Raw genomic sequence first — 18,467 nt, 5'->3', positions numbered from 1 at the left:
GAAGATAACATAATAAATATAGTCCAGGGCGTGACAGTATCCCTTTCCAGCTTTATGCAAGTCAACAATTCTTAATTTTGGGTTTTCTGAGATCTCTTTTGTTCGAGGCAATCTCAATGATTGTACTCCAGGTTAGCTGACTCCTCACTCCAATTAGCTTTTGGAGAAGTCATTAGCCTAGGGGGTTCACATACTTTTTCCAACCTACACTGTGAATGTTAAAATGATGTATTCAATTTAGACAAGAAAATTACAATAATGTGTGTGTTATCAGTTGAAGCGGACTGTGTTTGTTTGTTGTTGTGACTTAGATGAAGATCAGATCAAATTGTGTGACCAATTTATGGTCATCACGATGACATAAGATTGATTGCTTAAAACAGATCAATATCTTTGGCTTTGTACCATTGACTTTGTCACATGCTCCGGGATGCGCAGGGGGATCTGTCGTATGCCGTATGCCTTAACCGCCAGACCATCTCTAGGGACCCATTTATGAACTTTGAGTGGTTATATTTCTGCAGCTCTATCCCTCAGCTGTTTACAAAAACAAGTGGCAGGGTGGCAGTTTTGGTGTTTTTCTAATCTCAGACTGCAGCTTTAACATAATGGAAAATAAAACAAATGTTCAAGTTTGAATAATTTCCTTGTTACCTTTATTCATTGTATTAGATACTTTGTGTTTGACAGTAGTTTTACATAGTGGTTTTACACATCTAGATTATATGGTTAATTGTCTGTATATATGTACACCTGAAATAAATCTTACATTAACACCAATAAAATAAAAACATTTACAGTTAAAAATGTGTATTAGTGTTTGACTCATACCCTATAATCTGCAATCAATGTCAGTCTCACATGCTAAACTGGTTGTTTTTGCGTTTTTTGCATTCATGCTTGCACACAATATACCATGTAACTTTGGAAACAGTGCTTCTGCTCATAGGATATTATTTGACAGTACCTTCGACACCAGACATAAATGTCACTGAGGGAATCTGGAAAAGTGAGGCTGAATGAAAAGTACAAGTGCACTATGAAATGACAGTTTCACTAAGGTTGGGGAAGTTTGATCTCAAGAAATCAACCCCCACCTAAGAGAAAAAGGTTAAGAACAAGTGGTTTGGTGAGGTACTGTATTTTAGCCACACAAACACAGTTCTCCTTTTCTCTGGATCGTACTACAGGATAAGGCAATGGGCACTATATAGCGAAGATTTTAAAAAAGGTGTGTGTGGAAAACATCTGTTATCTTATTATCTAAATGTGAATGAGGGGATGTTCACAACTTATGTCTTAGCTTTCTAACTTGTGTTTTCATGTGTGTGCATGCGTGCAGGGAAGAAGAAATGGTTCCTTGGCAGTGACAGCCCTATCTGCCCCTTGACTTTTGCACCTACACTTTAAAGACAGGTAGAGGTAAAAGGAAAAAAATAGTGGTAATAGACAAATAAATATCAGGAGGCAATGTGGTATCTAAAGCCCTAATTTTTTATACCAGCAAAACAATACACAAACGTGGTGTACACACAGGTGAAGTATCCAACCAATCAATCATGATATTACTGAATCCTTGAAGTGTTGAGGGTGACTTCATATTTGATTGTTTAAAAAAAAATACTATGATAATATGAGAATAAGCTTACTATATCAATATTCTGAAAGATAAAAGTTTTCTTACCACTGAAACATTAAATACTCTTTTTTTTAACACAATACAAACCTGAACCAAGGAGTTTTGTTCTAGATTGGTTCAAGTAAGGAATCTTATAAAGGCATATTTTCTATTTACAAGTATTTTCTACGTATTTTCTTATTTTTGCATTATGCATAAGGTTAACGTACAGTACATAATTCCATTTCATGTGTGCAGCCCATGGGTAACCAGCCCAAATTCCTCACATGCACTTTTCCTCATACATTCACATTATTTAGTTATTCATATTTTACAGTCAATTCTTGCTAATATACAGAGAGAGAACTGAGGTAATGCAGGTGTGTCTGGCCAGTTTGGATGTCTGAAAGTGAGCCACATGGAGACATTTTGGAGGACTTCAGGAGAAATCGTTTTTTAAATGTATAGGTATAGAGGTCACGATAGAGGTCACGACAAGTACAGCAGTCAAATGGATGGAAATGCAATTATTAATGACACATACCAGGGTTTGGGCCGATTCTGGATTTAATTAAATTACATTTCCATTTGAATTTCATAGAATTTTATTCAATTCAATTCCACTTCATTAAATTCAAATTCTTCTTCCTGTGGGGTGTGGCCAATACAATTCTGGAATTGAATTGGACTGTGTGGTCCTCGCAGAAAGCAGAAAGCACACATGTACAATCCTGACGGTCACTGATTTAACCCCCCCCCCCCCCCAACCTTGCTGACTTCCCTCCTCCTTGCCTGTGTTCCCTATCTAATTCTTCAATGTCTAAATAAAGAATCAGAAGATACTTATGGATAATGGAATTCCACTCTCCTTTAAAATATTTTTTAAAATCAGAATTGACCCCAACCCTGACATACAGTATACAGTATATTGCTGTTAGTTTTGTGATGTCAGTGTTCCATGTACTGTCGTTTATGGGTGACTGTGAAAACGACTGCATGAGATTTGCTGACTATATAGATAATTATAGATTTCCATTTGCTGCAAAATACTGGTAACCTCCATTCATTTGTTATTACTGTATACCTTTTTGTTAATCAAATGTCAATTTTTACAATGGCAGAGTATACAGACTTCCCACATGCAGACAAAAGCACCCTTCAATTGAAAATAAATTACACAAGGTTGATAGACATTAACCATACATATTGTTGTAATTTTGTACATAGAAGCCTAACACACTTGCGTCAAAGAAATATTGAAATGCTAAATATTTGAGAATTCATAATTTTTTGGGTAGTGATTATTCTGGCAGGTATAACAAGAAAATGTATCATGCATTTTACTGCTCCTATAAACTTCTCTAGGAGCCTGCATATTAAAGTCTTAATTTCAAGAGTGTGCTAAACATTCACTAATCTAAGTATAGCATTTTATGACTATTTCAAACATCAAGTGCCAGTTATCTTATCTACTACCGTATTTTGACTTTACATATTGGTTATGAGTGTCCTATCGGAGTCTACACATGCTTTGTTTATTCAGAGTGAAGAATATTGGAAGCTAATATATATTTTAAGAGGCTGCAGATAAGGCCAATTCAATCAAGTGCAGATTTTTTTTTAACTACCCTGTGGTTTTACTCAGAATTTTTACACTGTGTGTCAGAGTTGTTAAATGTTTGAAAATGGACACAACCCCAATCTCTTGGCGTTATTCCAAATTGAGATCCGAAAAAATTATTCATACAAAAGTATCAGTTTCAATCGCTTATCTCAATTTTGAATCGTATCTGTAGTCTTTGTATATTGATGTGCAACCACATCTGTCCTTATATTCCAGCTTAAACATTGAGTCAATTATGTTATGTTTTTTCATTTGTCTGCAATTGATTGAATTGGGTTTCAAGTTAAACATTTCCAGTAGAGTTTACATTTCCAATTGGTGTGTAAAGCATGGCATGCTCTGTACAATATGAACTCTTATGTCCAATGGCGGGTGGAGAACTGGATAAGATCATAAGTAGGCCTATCAGGACCCAGGAAGAGGCAAGATCCAACACCTAGAGTACATGTTACTGCTACAGTACAACTGGGCTACTACTATTTTAGTAATTAGAGCTAAAGTGTCGATCCAAAAATAATACATGCATCTTCTGAACAGACATGTTGAGCAATGACATCCAGAAGGGGAGATGGAATATTTTAACTTTAGTCTTTTGGACAAAACAAAAGATAAATTTGCCAAAATCAGTTCCTATCTCCAGCTCTGCATTCAAAACTGCTTAGACTGCTTCGTATTTTGATGCCCTGTCACAAGTACACAAGAGAGGAGATAATCATGGCTCCAAACCATATTTTAGTCTTGTGTGAATCCACACATTGTGTGGAGTATCAGCAACATCCCTTCATCATCATCAAACTCACTATACAACAAACACTGGAGTGACAAGTCGAGTGAAGTCATCCGATCAGTCAGTGAAACCAGTTAAAGAGTGTCATCCAAAGTTTTATTCAAAAAGGTTTCTCACAATCTGTCCTGAAGCAGAAAGCATTATTGTTGCACCTCTGGTGTTTCATGCCAGGCTCAGCCACCACAGCTTCGTCAGAAGTCTCTTGTGTACTTCCTTCAGCCTCCTCAATCTACTGAGTATTCCACTGAGTAGTCCACTGAGTAAAACAAGTGACATGCATAAGACGGCATAGTTGCTCCTCTACCTGGCTAATACACCCCCCATCCCAAAAAACTACATCCCCGGCCATCTACAACCCCCAACCACCCGCCCCAAAATAATAATATGATTTTGTATTATTACTATTATTATTATCATTATGATGATGATGATTATTAATATTATCTACTTCCGCTCAGGTCTAGCCATCCAGTGAATCAGCCAAGCCTGATCACGCGCCCTTATTCTGAAAGGTTTTTTTGTGTGTATTTCCTCTATCCCATCCCCATGCTTCTTGTATCCTGTAGAAGGAGTGAACATTTTGTGGCAGGAGTAGAGGGGTCTCAGATGGATATAGGGCAGGCGATGATCTTGTCTTCCAGCATAACGCTGACCACCAGGAAAACTAAGTAGAGCACGAACATGATGAAGCCCAGCAGCTTGCTCATCCGCCACTTGCAGGCAGCAATCGAGATGATGACGAAGATGAGCATGAGAAAGAGCAGCACAATGGCGCAGAACAGCCCGTTAGAGCTCACCGCCACAGGCCGCATGTTGTTGATAATGGACCAGAGGAGCCATGGGAACGGCAGGCTGAAACACACAAAATAAACAGACACACGTGGTCTTCAGCCATACTTAAAGTTTATCTTTCAGCATCACATACATCTGTGCAATATAGATAATAGCTATTGTTCAGTTTAGACCTGAGAATGGACGCCTCTGGGTTGTAATGAATAAAGTCCCTTGGCAAAATGTCCACAGTGGGAACTTCCATGTCACCACCGATGGGCAAACCTTATTCAAATGAATAAATTTGAGAATACAACAGTTCAATTAAGTTCAATTAACTTTTACATCCTATTATAAAGTATCTGGTGTCTACCAAGCATAAATCTGGTAATAATTGTTATCAAAATGATGTGAAGTGTGGTTTTAATTAATCCCAATGAAACCGAAAGCTACTTATTGGATAAGAACAAAGTAATACTGTATGACTGTTACTATGTAATATGTAAAAACATCCCCCAGCACTGCAAAAATGCTAATAAGAATAATCTAATAATAAATAATGTTCAAAATGTGAAAGGAACATATATTAAAATAAATTAGTACTGTAAAACTTAAAGCTGCAAAAAGTAACTTTTTGGGCAACCCAACCAAATTCACATAGAAATGTGAGATAAATATGTCATTGTCATTGAAAGCAAGTCTAAGAACGGTATATCTGTTCTATGTGCACTATTTATATGCTTTCCGTGCTTAAGTTAAATTTTTGCGTCTTTTACTTTCGGTTTTGTACACCAGCTTGAAACAGCTGAAAAAAGGAGAATAATTATTATTATGTTCTGTAAATTAATTACATTTATTTTTAAATAGAGGCATATTAAGACAAAAGAAATGTGAGATAGTGTGTAAATGATAACACATTAGTTCAGGAAATGAAAACATTTATTAAAATGCTAGAAGTAAAAGCTGGAACTAAACAATTAACTATGCAAATGAGCAAAATATGCCTGTCTCTAATAAGTGCCTGTTGTGTTCAGTGATTTAAGCAAATAAATAACCCTTGCTATTAATTGCAATTTTATGGTAATTAGAAATTAGAGTGATCACAGTACTGATGACAAAAGCATACCCAACAGTGATGTCAAAGATGTTGGAGCCCACAGAGCTGGACACGGCCATATCCCCCAGTCCCTTCCGTGCAACAATGACACTGGTGATTAGGTCAGGGATGGAGGTACCAGCTGCTAATATAGTCAAGCCCATAATCTCTTCTGTAATCCCAATGGTCTCTCCAACCTGTAAAGAATAAACAGAAAAAATGGGGTAAATAAATATTTTAAGTGGAGGTGAGGTTTAAGGAATTAAACAGCTATACTTTGACATATTTTGGGATTTTCTTTTTTCATATTCTGCTGAAATCCCTGTATTCATGAACTCTGACTATTTAATGTGGTCTAGCTTTGATTGAGAGGTGTAGTTACACAGGCCAAAGAGCGGAAGGCTGCTGATAACAATATCACAGTGTTCTAACCCTCTGAATATCCCTCTCCTTTTCTAACTACCTATACGTCCTGTCACTTGCTTGTGAACATGCTTGTGTTCTGTTCTGTGTGAGGTGGTTTAGCGTCTTTACAAAAGGAAACATGATTTCACTAAATGTATACTGGACAAAAATATAAATGCAACAATTTCAAGATTTTACTGAATTGAAGTTAATATAAGGAAATCAGTCAATTGAAATAATCTAATCTATGGATTTCACATGACTGGGCAGGGGCGCATAATTAGTTTTTCCTCCCCAAAAAGGCTTTATTACAGACAGAAATACTGCCAGCTGTCTAGGTGGCTGGTCTAAGACGATCCCATAGGTAAAGAAGAAGGATGTGGAGGGCTGGCATGGTTACATGTGGTCTGCAGTTTTTAGTCTGGTTGGACGTACTGCCGAATTCTCTAAAATGACGTTGGAGGCGCCTTATGGTAGAGAAATGAACATTCAATCATCTTTCAACTGCTCTGGTGGGCATTCCTGCAGTCAGCATGCCATTTGCACACTCCCTCAACTTGAGACATTTGTGGCATTGTGTTGTGTGACAAAGGTGCACCTGTGTAATGATCATGCTGTTTAATCAGCTTCTCGATATGCCATACCTATCAGGTGGATGGAGAATATTTGTTTCTTTTTCATCATTTGAGAGAAATAAGCTTTTTTTGCAAATGGAACATTTCTGGAATCTTTTATTTCAGCTCATGAAACCAACATGTTGCGTTTATATCTTTGTTCAGTATAGTACTGTTCTAAATCTCAAATTTTTCAGCAACTATGGTGGATGCAAAACTAGGCCAGCTCAGTACAGCTTGGTTTGGCTTGGCTCAGTAGTGTGAAAAACCCTTAATGGTTCGATTAATTTAGCCCCCAGTGCACCCCACGTACCTGGTGAGCCCACCACACCATTAAGTAGGAGAATCCAGCAATCCAACAGATAGAACCCAGAAATGAGATGGGAAAGAACTTCTTTGCAGTCTGTTAGACAAAGGAGGAAAAGGCTATGGTTACTCTAAAGGCGTAAATGACAAATGAAGCCTCAATATTATTGTTCTACAGGTATCTAAAGCAAACAACACATCACACTTATTATTGACCAGTTATAGCTAAATAAGTATAGACAGATACAATTCATACCAAACATGAGTCTTTCTATGCCTGCGTCCCAAATGCACCCTATTCCCTATACTAATTTTGAGCAGGGCCCATAGTGTGTAGAGCACTATATAGGGTTCCATTTGGGGATATTTCTCTATCTGAAAAACTGGAACAGTAAGAGATAGAAATGGAGGGGAATAACTTACTGGTTTCCTGACATCAGGCAGTGTTAGCCACAGAGGGAAGACGATGGGCATGATGATGAGGTAGGTGAAACGCTTGCGCATGGTATCTGGCCAGGACAGGCTCAGAGGCTGGTCCTCATCCTCCTCATCCTCAGCCTAAGAAAAGAGAGCAAATGTGGAAAAGAGAGGCTTTCTGTATCGATACAGTTTCAAAATTAAATACAGCACTCGTACATCTGAGTTCTCGTTGCAGGTGCGTCGGAATAATGCAATAAATTCAAAGAAAAGAGAAACCTGCAGTATTGATACAGTTAAATGTGAAATTGGTTTGGAGAAATTGGGAGATCTGTGCTCAAATTGTGGTGCAGTCAGGGTCAGCCAGGCCTTTCTGGGAAAAAAATAATATGAATACTATGATGATGATGATAAATAATAATGACAACTAAGGCCTTCGGAAATGATTATAGAGTTGGATGGCATTCCCTCACTCTCTGCGACCTTGAGAGAGGGGTGTTTGATGACAGTGGTTTGGAAGATTGCTCCAAGCCTGGATGAGCCTGACACTCTACTCATCAGGTGCTGGCACACGATCGAATGTCTGGACTGCTGCACCTTCAGTGTGGTTATCAGAATGCCAAACAGAGATACCTCAACTTCTAAAGATAAGTAGGCAGTGGCTTACTTTAACACAGAAGTCTGTCTCACCGCATGACATTAATCCAAGCAGGCCTCTTCTGGCCAAAATTCCAGACCCAGTTACCTGATATATTGCATTATTGTCACAATATTGAAGACATTTTCCTCTCCCTAAAACACGCGGAACAAGCTTAAGAACCTGAGCAGTGACGAGTTAGGTATTTTCGGCTCATCTGCAGGTGCATCTGCACAGATCTTGACAACATCTAGCCTACACCAACAAAGGTGGAGCAGAAAATGTACTGTGTACTTGCGGTACTTGCAAAAGGGATTCCAGACGTGTAGAGCGTGTTGGAGTAATTTCCAAATATGAAATTATAGTTTTGACTTTGATAGGTCATTGATTTTGTACTGTAGCTAACTAGACATTTTTACAAAGTTCGCAATAAGTGATTGTAATGACAGTCCACCAGAACAGACCCGAGAGAGCAAGATGTTGTCTGCATTTAAGCTGATCACATAGTAATGATATACTGTAAATTATACATAATATATAACATTATCAATGAATTAATTTGAGCTAACTTCCCTTTCTGGGTATATGATTTTAGTATTTTATTGTACAACTTTCATCAGCAAATTGGAGTTAAAGGACATAGTCATACAAATTAAATACATTTTATTGGTCATATACACATGGTTAGCAGATGTCATTGCGGGTGAAGGGAAATGCTTGTGCTTCTAGTTCCGACAGTGCAGCAATATCTAACAATTTCACAACAGATACCTAATACACACAAATCTAAGTAAAGGAATGTAATTAAGAATATATAAATATATGGATGGCCAATGATTTCAAGTCTGTGTACAGTATATAGGCAGCAACAGTGAAGGCTATTTAACAGTCTGATGGCCTTGAGATATAACCTGTTTTTCAGTCTCTCTGGTCCCAGCTTTGATGCACCTGTAGCTATACACCTTCTGGATGATAGCGGGGTGAACAGGCAGTGGCTTGGGTGGTTGTTGTCCTTGATGATCTTTTTGGCCTTCCTGTGACATTGGGTGCTGTAGGTGTCCTGGAGGGCAGGTAGTTTGCCCCCGGTGATGCGTTGTACAGACCACACTACCCTCTGGAGAGCCCTACAGTTGTGGGCGGTGCAGTTGCCGTACGAGGCGGTGATACAGCCCGACAAGAAGCTCTCAATTGTGCATCTGTGAAAGTTTGTGAGGGTTTTAGGTGACAAGCCCAATTTCTTCAGTCTCCTGAGGTTGAAGAGGCACTGTTGCACCTTTTTCACCACACTGCCTGTGTGGGTGGACCATTTTAGTTTGTCAGTGATATGTATGCAGAGGAACTTAAAACCTTCCACCTTCTCCACTGATGTCCCATTGATGTAGATGGGGGGTGCTCCCTCTGCTGTTTCCTGAAGTCTACAATCATCTCCTTTTGTCACGACTTCTACCGAAGTCGTTGCCTCTCCTTGTTCAGGCGGTGGTCGGGGTTCGACGTCACCGGTCTTCTAGCCATCATTGATCCATTTTTCATTTTCCATTGGTTTTGTCTGGTCTTCCCACACACCTGTTTTCAATCCCATTCATTACCTGCTGTGTATTTAACCCTCTGTTTCCCCTCATGTCTTTGTCAGAGATTGTTTTATTGTCAGTATAGTTTGATGTTGTATAGGTGTGCGTCGGGTCCTCGTACCCATGTTTGTTTGTTTATGTACATTTTAGTGTTATGGAGCATGATACGTGGACTTTATTAAAAGACTCCATTTTACACTCCGTTTGACTCTCCTGCGCCTGAGTTCCCTGCCACCTATACACCTATGCCTGACACCTTTGTTTTGTTTACGTTGAGTGAGAGGTTATTTTCCTGACACCACACTCCCAGAGCCCTCACCTCCTTCCTGTAGGCTCATCATTATTGGTAATCAAGCCTACTACTGTTGTGTCATCTGCAAACTTTATGATTGTGTTGGAAGTGCGCATGGCCATGCAGTAATGGGTGAACAGGGAGTACAGGAGGGGACTAAGCACGCACCCTTGTGGGGCCACAGTGTTGAGGATCAGCGAAGCGGAGATGTGGGCGGTGTTCAGACCCAGGGGCTCGAGCTTAATGATGAGGTTGGAGGGTACTATGGTGTTGAATGCTGAGCTATAGACAATTAACAGCCTTCTTACATAGGTATTCCTCTTGTCCAGATGAGATAGGATCCAGTGTGATGGCGATTGCATCGTGATGGCAATTGCATCGTCTGAGGACCTATTGGGGCAGCGAGCAAATTGACGTGGGTCTAGGGCAGAGGTGGGCAAACTTTTTGACTCGCAGGCCACAATGGGTTCTAAAATTTGACAGAGGGGCCGGGCCAGGAGCATTTGGAGGGAGTGTTTGGGCCGGATATACTAAAGCATTAAATGTAGTGTGTGCAAACCTCATAGCACAGTAAGAACACTACAACCCAATTTATTAACTGTCTTTCAAATGTGAAAAATAGCCCTTATCAGTTAATAAATTTGTCTCAAGGAATATGCAAGATATGGCATTTACATACTATTTCGGAGATACTGGGAGGAGGAAATGTAAATAGATTAAAATAACATACGCACTGTGATTTATCAAGATTGCATCTGTTTTTAATAAGTTTCAATCGAAGGTGCAAAGTTAAAGAAATCAACATTTATTGAAAAATGGAATCACTTTCAACATTCAAAACATATTATTACACAACGAAATACTCAAGCTCAATAATATCTACTTGTGTTAAACTCCGCAAAATCATGGATGGATTGTCCTGACCGCGCACTCTACAAACTCGCCACGGACGCCCTCGCCTTCACGCGCAAACAGTACACGTGTATCGTTGCCAAGCACACAGACATAGGCTGTATTAAATATCAGCTGAAAATTTAAATTTAAATTAAGAGCGATGTGCGGCGTGTTAATTAAGCTACTGTACCGCTGCTGTGCGTAAATGCGCATTGCTCTTAATTAAAAGACGCACTTCCAAACTTTCCATATGCATTTTTTCATAACACAGCAGAAAAACTCACCATTTCAGTGGGAACAGTGTTGTTGGTCTCCCTTTTTGCCAGTGCATCAAAGTCTGGAGTTAGTTTTGTTGTGGCAATTCTCAGGACAGATCTGAGGTGTTGGTCAGTTAACTTGGATCTGTGATGGGCTTTGTTGATTTTCATGACGCTAAACGTCTGCTCACACACGTAGGTCGAGCCAAACAACACCAGCATCTTCTGCGCCATCCTCCGGAGGTTTGGAAACGCGGTCTCGTTAAGTGAAGCGTAAAAGTCATTCAGTTTAAGAGACTTGAACTTCTCCTTTGAGACGGAGTCAGACTGAAGATCGATCAGTTCCAATTGCAGCTCCTGCGGTGCTGGTTCGGGGTCTTGTGACAGGGGACAGGACACCAGTTGAAGTGACTTGTCAATTTTTTCAAAATCACAGAACCGACGGCAAAATTCTCTGTGCAGATCGTCCAGTGATTTGCAGTATTTCTTCGCATTTCGGGCGGCCTCTTTCTGCACGGCTAGTGTGGGGAAATGTGCGAAAGATTTGTTTGACATTTGCCTGGAGAATAAAACCAGCTTGGATTTGAAGGCTCTCACATTTGTGTACATGTCGTGCGCAAACTGATCTTTCCCCTGTAGCTTCACGTTCAGCTCATTCATGTGTGAAAATATGTCCACAGCAAACGCAAAGTCACAAAGCCAGTTTGTGTCGCTCAGCTCGGGGAATTCTTCGGATTTCCCCATTGAATTAAAAAATGAGCGAATCTCGTCTTTGAGCTCCCAGACTCGTTGAAACACTTTCCCCAAACTTAACCAGCGGACGCGAGAGTGGTAAAGTAGGTCCTGGTGATCCGCATTAGTTTCTTCCAGGAACGTAATGAACTGACGATGATTAAGTCCCCTTGCTCGTATGAAGTTAACAAGTTTTACAACTGGATCCACGACGTGATTAAGCTGCAATACAGACTTACACAGAGACTCCTGATGAATGATGCAGTGAAGTAAAATAACATCCTGGTCAGGGTTTTCTTCTTTCACTTTATCCTGGATTCTTTTCAGCAGCCCGATGTTTTTTCCAGTTAAATTTGGCGATCCATCCGTGGTGACATTGGCAAGTTTACTCCAAAGTAGCTTCATTCTCTCGATGACAGCAGACACCTGTTCATATAAGTCCTCTCCACGCGTTTTCCCTTTCAGTGATTCCATGCTCAAAAGCTCCTCCGTTATCTCAAAACTGTCGTTAATCCCTCGGATAAAAATTAGGAGCTGAGCAGTGTCTTTTATGTCGTTACTTTCATCCAGTGCTAGTGATTATAACTTAAAGGACTCCGCCTTTTTGTTTAACTCGCTGACTATATCTTCGTCAATCAGTTCCACGCGGCGAGTCACTGTCCTGCGTGCTAAACTGATTTTTTCAAACTTGGCTTTGCTCTCCGGACACAAGAGACCTGCTGTCTCTACCATGCACTCTTTCAAAAACTCGCCTTCGGAGAAAGGCTTGCTAGCCTTTGCTAATTTGAATGCCAGCAAATAACTTGCCTTGGTACTTGACTCTTGAATTGCAGTTTGTCGGTGAAAAAGTTCTGTTGACTCTGTAAATTAGCTGCCAACCTCTGAGCAGTAGCCGCCCGTTCCTGTGTTGACTGCTTGCTAGCATAGTTTGCATGCTTCGTGGCAAAGTGACGGCTGATATTGTACTCTTTGAAAACCGCAACAGCTTCTTGGCATATCAGACATACAGCCGTTGATCGGACTTCAGTGAAGAAGTATTTTGTTGTCCACTCCTTATTAAACACTCGGCATTCGCTGTCCACTTTCCTTCTCTTTGGTCCGCTCATTTTCACAGAAGGGCTTAATGGTGACGTGAAACGAAGTGAAAATTAAAGTGAAATAAAGAGAAATACGCGCCACTCCAACAACGGTCAATGTGTTTTGAGTGCGCCATCTATTGGGGAAACGTGGGCATTGCAGGGAAAGGGGAAAAAGGAGGTTTTTACTATAATTTGGCCAAGTTCGGCGGGCCGGATTAAAAAGCCTAACGGGCCGTATGTGGCCCGCGGGCCGTAGTTTGCCCATGTCTGGTCTAGGGTGACAGGTAAGGTGGAGGTGATATGATCCTTCACTAGCCTCTCAAAGCACTTCATGATGACAGTGACTGCTATGGGGCGATAGTAATTTAGTTCCGTTACGTTGGCCTTCTTGGGTACAGGAACAATGTTGACCATCTTGAAGCATGTGGGGACAGCAGACATGGATATGGAGATATTGAATATGTTCGTAAACACACCAGCCAGCTAGGGATAGGGATAGGGATGCCCCCTGGGCTGGTAGCCTTGCGAGGGTTGACACATTTAAATGTCTTACTCACGTCGGCCACGGAGAAGGAGAGCCCACAATCCTTGGTAGCTGTCCGTGTCTGTGGCACTGTGTTATCCTCAAAGCAGGCTTGTCCGTAAGCAAAATGTTGGTGTCCGACACATGGCTGGGTTTCCTTTTGTGGTGTGTGATTGTCTGTAGACCCCGCCACATATGTCTCATGTCTAAGCCATTGAATTGCGACTCCACTTTGTCTCTATACTGATGTTTTGCCTGTCTGATTTCCTCGCGGAGGGAATGACTACTCTGTTTGTATTTGGCTGTATTCCAAGTCACCTTGCCGTTAAATGCGGTGGTTCACGCATTCAGTTTTACGCAAAATGCTGCCATCTATCCACGGTTTCTGATTAGGGTAGGTTTTAATAGTCACAGTGTGTACAACATCTCCTATATATTTCTTGATAAACTCAGTAACCGTTTCAGTATACACGTCAATATTATTCTCGGAAGCTACCCGGAAAATATCCCAGCCCGTGTGATCAAAACAATCTTGAATCGTTGATTCTAATTGGTCAGACCAGCATTGAATAGTCCTTAGCATGGGTACTTCCTGTTTGAGTTTCTGCCTATATGAAGGGAGGAACAAAATTGAGTCGTGGTCAGATTTGCCAAAAGGAGGGCGGGAGTGGGCCTTGTATGCATCCCAGAAGTTGGAGTAACAATGGTTGAGTGTTTTTCCAGTTTGAGCACTACAGTTGATACGCTGATAGAATTTATGTGGCCTTTTCCTCAAATTTGCTTTGTTGAAATCCCCAGCTACAATAAATGCAGCCTCAGGAAATATGGTTTCCAGTTTAAATAAAGTCCAGTTGTCACGCCCTGGCCATAGTTTACTTTGTATGTTTCTATGTTTTGGTTGGTCAGGGTGTGATCTGAGTGGGCATTCTATGTTGGATGTCTTGTTTGTCTATTTCTGTGTTTAGCCTGATATGGTTCTCAATCAGGGGCAGGTGTTAGTCATTGTCTCTGATTGGGAACCATATTTCGGTAGCCTGGGTTTCACTGTGTGTTTGTGGGTGATTGTTCCTGTCTCTGTGTTTTGCACCAGATAGGGCTGTTTTCGGTTTTCGTACATTTGTTATTTTGTTAGTTTAATAGTGTATAGTTCTTTATTTAAATAAAATGAATAACAACTACGCTGCATTTTGGTCCGCTCCTCCTTCCCACAATGAAAGCCGTGACAGAATCACCCACCACAACAGGACCAAGCGGCGTGGTAACAGGCAGGAGCAACAAAGGGAGGAGTGGACATGGGAGGACGAATTGTTTGGAGAAGGACCCTGGGATCAGCCTGGAGAATATCGTCGCCCGAAAGAAGAACTGGAGGCGGTGAGAGCAGAGAGGCGCTGGTATGAGGAGAAGCAACAGCGGCAGCAGGAGCAACAATATCGGGACTACACTACTTGGGAGGAAATAGACAGGTGGGCGGTCGACCCAGGGAGAGTGCCGGAGCCCGCCTGGGATTCACTGGAGCAGTGCGAAGAGGGTTATAGGAGAATGGAGATGGCGAAGCAAGCACGGTGGCGTGGAAGGAAGCCCGAGAGTCAGCCCCAAACATTTCTTGGGAGGGGGCTCACAGGGAGTATGGCTACGTCAGGTAGGAGACATGCGCAAACTTCCTGTGCTTACCGGGGTGCTAAAGAGACCGGGCAGGCACCGTGTTATGCTGTGGAGCGCACGGTGTCTCCAGTGCGGGTGCATAGCCCGGTGCGGTACATACCAGCTCCTCGTATTGGCCGGGCTAGAGTGGGCATCGAGCCAGGTAAGGTTGGGCAGGCTCTGTGCTCAAGAGCTCCAGTGCGCCTGCTCAGCGCAGCCAGAGCCCTCCTCCTCTCCTGCGCTGCTGGAGTCACCCGCCTGTTTAGCGCTGCCAGAGCCTTCTGCCTCTACAGCGTTGCTGCCTCTACAGCGTTGCCGGAGTCTCCTGCCCGTTTAGCGCATCCAGAGCTGCCAGCCTGCATGGAGCAGCCAGAGCTGCCAGCCTGCATGAAGCAGCCAGAGCTGCCAGTCTGCATGGAGCAGCCAGAGCTGCCAGTCTGCATGGAGCTGCCAGTCTGCATGGAGCTGCCAGTCTGCATGGAGCTGCCAGTCTGCAAGGAGCTGCCAGTCTGCAAGGAGCTGCCAGTCTGCAAGGAGCTGCCAGTCTGCATGGAGCAGCCAGAGCTGCCAGTCTGCAAGAAGCCACCAGAGCTGTCAATCTGCATGGAGCAGCCAGAGTCGCCAGTTAGCATGGAGGGGGGGGGGGGGGGGGGTTCTGTCACGCCCTGGTCTAAGTATTTTGTGTTTTTCTTCATGTATTGGGTCAGGCCAGGGTGTGGCATGGAGTTTTTGTATTGTGGTGTGTTTTGTCTTGGGGTTTTGGTGTGTATGTATTTGGGATTGTAGCTAGTGGGGTTATCTAGCAAAGTCTATGGCTGTCTGGAGTGGTTCTCAGAGGCAGGTGCTTATCGTTGTCTCTGATTGGGAACCATATTTAGGCAGCCATATTCTTTGAGTTTGTCGTTGGGTGATTGTCCTGAGTGTCTTGATGTCCTTAGTCTGTGTTAGTTTGCACCAGTTAAGGCTGTTTCGGTTTTCACTACGTTTATTGTTTTGTAGAGTTTGTGTTTTGGATTCGTGTTACGTTGTGTAAATAAACATGGATCACAATATACGCGCTGCAGTTTGGTCCGACTCTCCTTCACCATTAGAAAACCGTGACAGTTAGGTTGAGTAAATAACTTTATTTGTGCTCTGCTAATCTAAAGTTGAGATGTTGCAAGTTATGATTATTTAATATTTTAAAGTCAATCTAACATTTATTAAATACGTTTTTACTCTATTCTATGTTTTACATCTTTACTTAAAATAATAAAGGAGTAGTCAAGACATTGCTATTTGAGTAAAAAACACTTGGTTTATTTGTGTTGTGCTGATAAAGAATTATGTTTTTGTAAGTTATGAATAGTGCCATTTTGCTCCGTTTTTGAAAGGATTGTGGGTAATACATTATTTTGGGACTATATGATACTTTTACACAATGTTGTAGGATTTTTTAAATATTTCAAAAATACTATTAAGCAGTTTGTGGTAACATGAGGTGTAAAGAATCACGAACAGATTAGGGTAAATTGACGTTCAATAATGAGACAACTCAGACAAGCCATTCCCACCAAGGTCACTCCGCTCTAAATGACAAAGGCTATTGCAGCATCCTGCAATGCTTACAGCTCTACCTCCAACTATTGCTAGAGAAATGATCATTGTGCTCAACAATGCTTACCAAGGTGGGTTAAAATGACAAATCCATAAAAGAATGTTAAAAATTAAGACATGACCACTAAAAATTACTAATCAGAACTAGTTCCTACTAACGCTTGAAAAAATAACAATTTAAAGGCCCAGTGCAGTCAAACATGATTTTCCTGTTTATATAATACCGTGAAAATGTTGATAATGCTCTTTTAGTGTAAGAGCTGTTTGAAAAGAGCCTGAAATTTGCCTGTTTTAGTAAATGTGTTTATAGACAAAGTCCCAAACCTCTCTGCCAATAACAGCTAGTTTTCTGTTTTCCCCTCCCACAGACAATCATATCAATATTCTTGCTTGAGAAATTGCTCTTTGCTAAAAAGCTATTTTAGTTTATTTACCATTTAAAACAATCAACAGTAAGGTACTTAATTGGTATTAATTAAGGAAATGGGACCCTACATTTATGTTCCCGGGAATAAATATTATTAAACTTCAATTGTTATAGTTCAGAGTACATAATGCAATTTAGTGCAAACACAAAACCGTTAAGTATTTACAACTTAAAAAGAGAACCAAATTGGTATGTCACTGTATTACGTTAAGTATTGAACACTGCAATACTTTGAGTTGGGTTACTTGAATGGTTCTAGGCAACAGGTTTCCACAAAAAAATGTTAATTAGCAGAACTAATTACTTTTACAGTGTGGGAAGGGGTGAGACTACATTTGTACGTACATCGCCAAGGGGGATATGTGATCTGGTGTCTGCAGCGCTACCACTAGACCAGACTCCTGCACTCTTGGAATATTGTAATAGGAAATAAACTGTGAATGTAAAAGTTATAGATATATTTTTAATCAACCAGTTAAAAGGTGACATGACTGTAGCTGGTATATAAAAATATCTCTATCATGAATTAAGTATTTATTAAGGATCCCAATTAGCTGCTGCCTCTTCCTGTGGTCCATCAACATTTAAGCAGTTATGGTACCATAATTTAAAATAAGGAAAGAGCACAACCACACCCTTTTGAGAGTGGAAAGCAGTCTCAGATTCCCTTGTATCCAATTAAAGAGGAGGACCAGGACCCCCTTTGGGACTGCTGGAGAACAGGTCCTCACGCCAATCAATGTAGAACGCACTAAGGACTATTGCTGTCAGCCATGTCTGTCCCTGGCTCTGTGGACAATGATGTATGCAAAAAAACAGGATTGTTTTCAAACCTAGGAGTATGATATCCTGTTCTAATGAGACCAAAGGTTCATTCGTTGGGTTTGAAATGTAAAAAAGTTCAAGATGAAGTACCTACGCGGCATATTAAGCAGGTTGGAGCACTATAGAAGATGGACCTGATGACAGCTCAGGCTGCTTAATCTGCCATGACCGTTGGCGCTGACAAGAGACTTGCTTGTAACCTTGGTGATGAAACAGCAGTAAAACAAAAGGGCTATTCTCTTCCTCCCTCTCCACATCCAGATGATTGAATTGTTATCAATAGCATGGCGTCCACAACCGTGCTATAATCAGGCGAACCAATATATTCTGATGCCATTTTTTTGGTTTCCACTTCTAG

The 18,467-nt window shown here is 41.1% G+C and overlaps 1 protein-coding gene across 4 annotated transcripts in view; it reads right to left on the bottom strand.

Moving 5' to 3' along the window:
• Window positions 1–1,476: 1,476 nt before the first annotated feature.
• The window catches only part of LOC135516076 (sodium/potassium/calcium exchanger 2-like), a 181,240-nt gene continuing 164,249 nt past the window's right edge, over window positions 1,477–18,467 (bottom strand). For all 4 annotated transcript variants that reach the window (XM_064940083.1, XM_064940084.1, XM_064940087.1 and 1 more), the window contains 4 exons: window positions 7,645–7,779; window positions 7,229–7,318; window positions 5,927–6,093; window positions 1,477–4,881 (listed from right to left, as the gene is read on the bottom strand). In XM_064940083.1, coding sequence (XP_064796155.1) covers window positions 4,632–4,881; window positions 5,927–6,093; window positions 7,229–7,318; window positions 7,645–7,779 — 642 coding nt within the window. In that variant the 3' untranslated portion in view covers window positions 1,477–4,631. The remainder of the gene's footprint in view (window positions 4,882–5,926; window positions 6,094–7,228; window positions 7,319–7,644; window positions 7,780–18,467) is intronic.

This window comes from Oncorhynchus masou, chromosome 27 (assembly GCF_036934945.1).
Source record: "Oncorhynchus masou masou isolate Uvic2021 chromosome 27, UVic_Omas_1.1, whole genome shotgun sequence".
In the NCBI taxonomy this organism is placed as follows: domain Eukaryota; kingdom Metazoa; phylum Chordata; class Actinopteri; order Salmoniformes; family Salmonidae; genus Oncorhynchus; species Oncorhynchus masou.
This window is presented reverse-complemented; position numbering and strand designations above follow the sequence as displayed.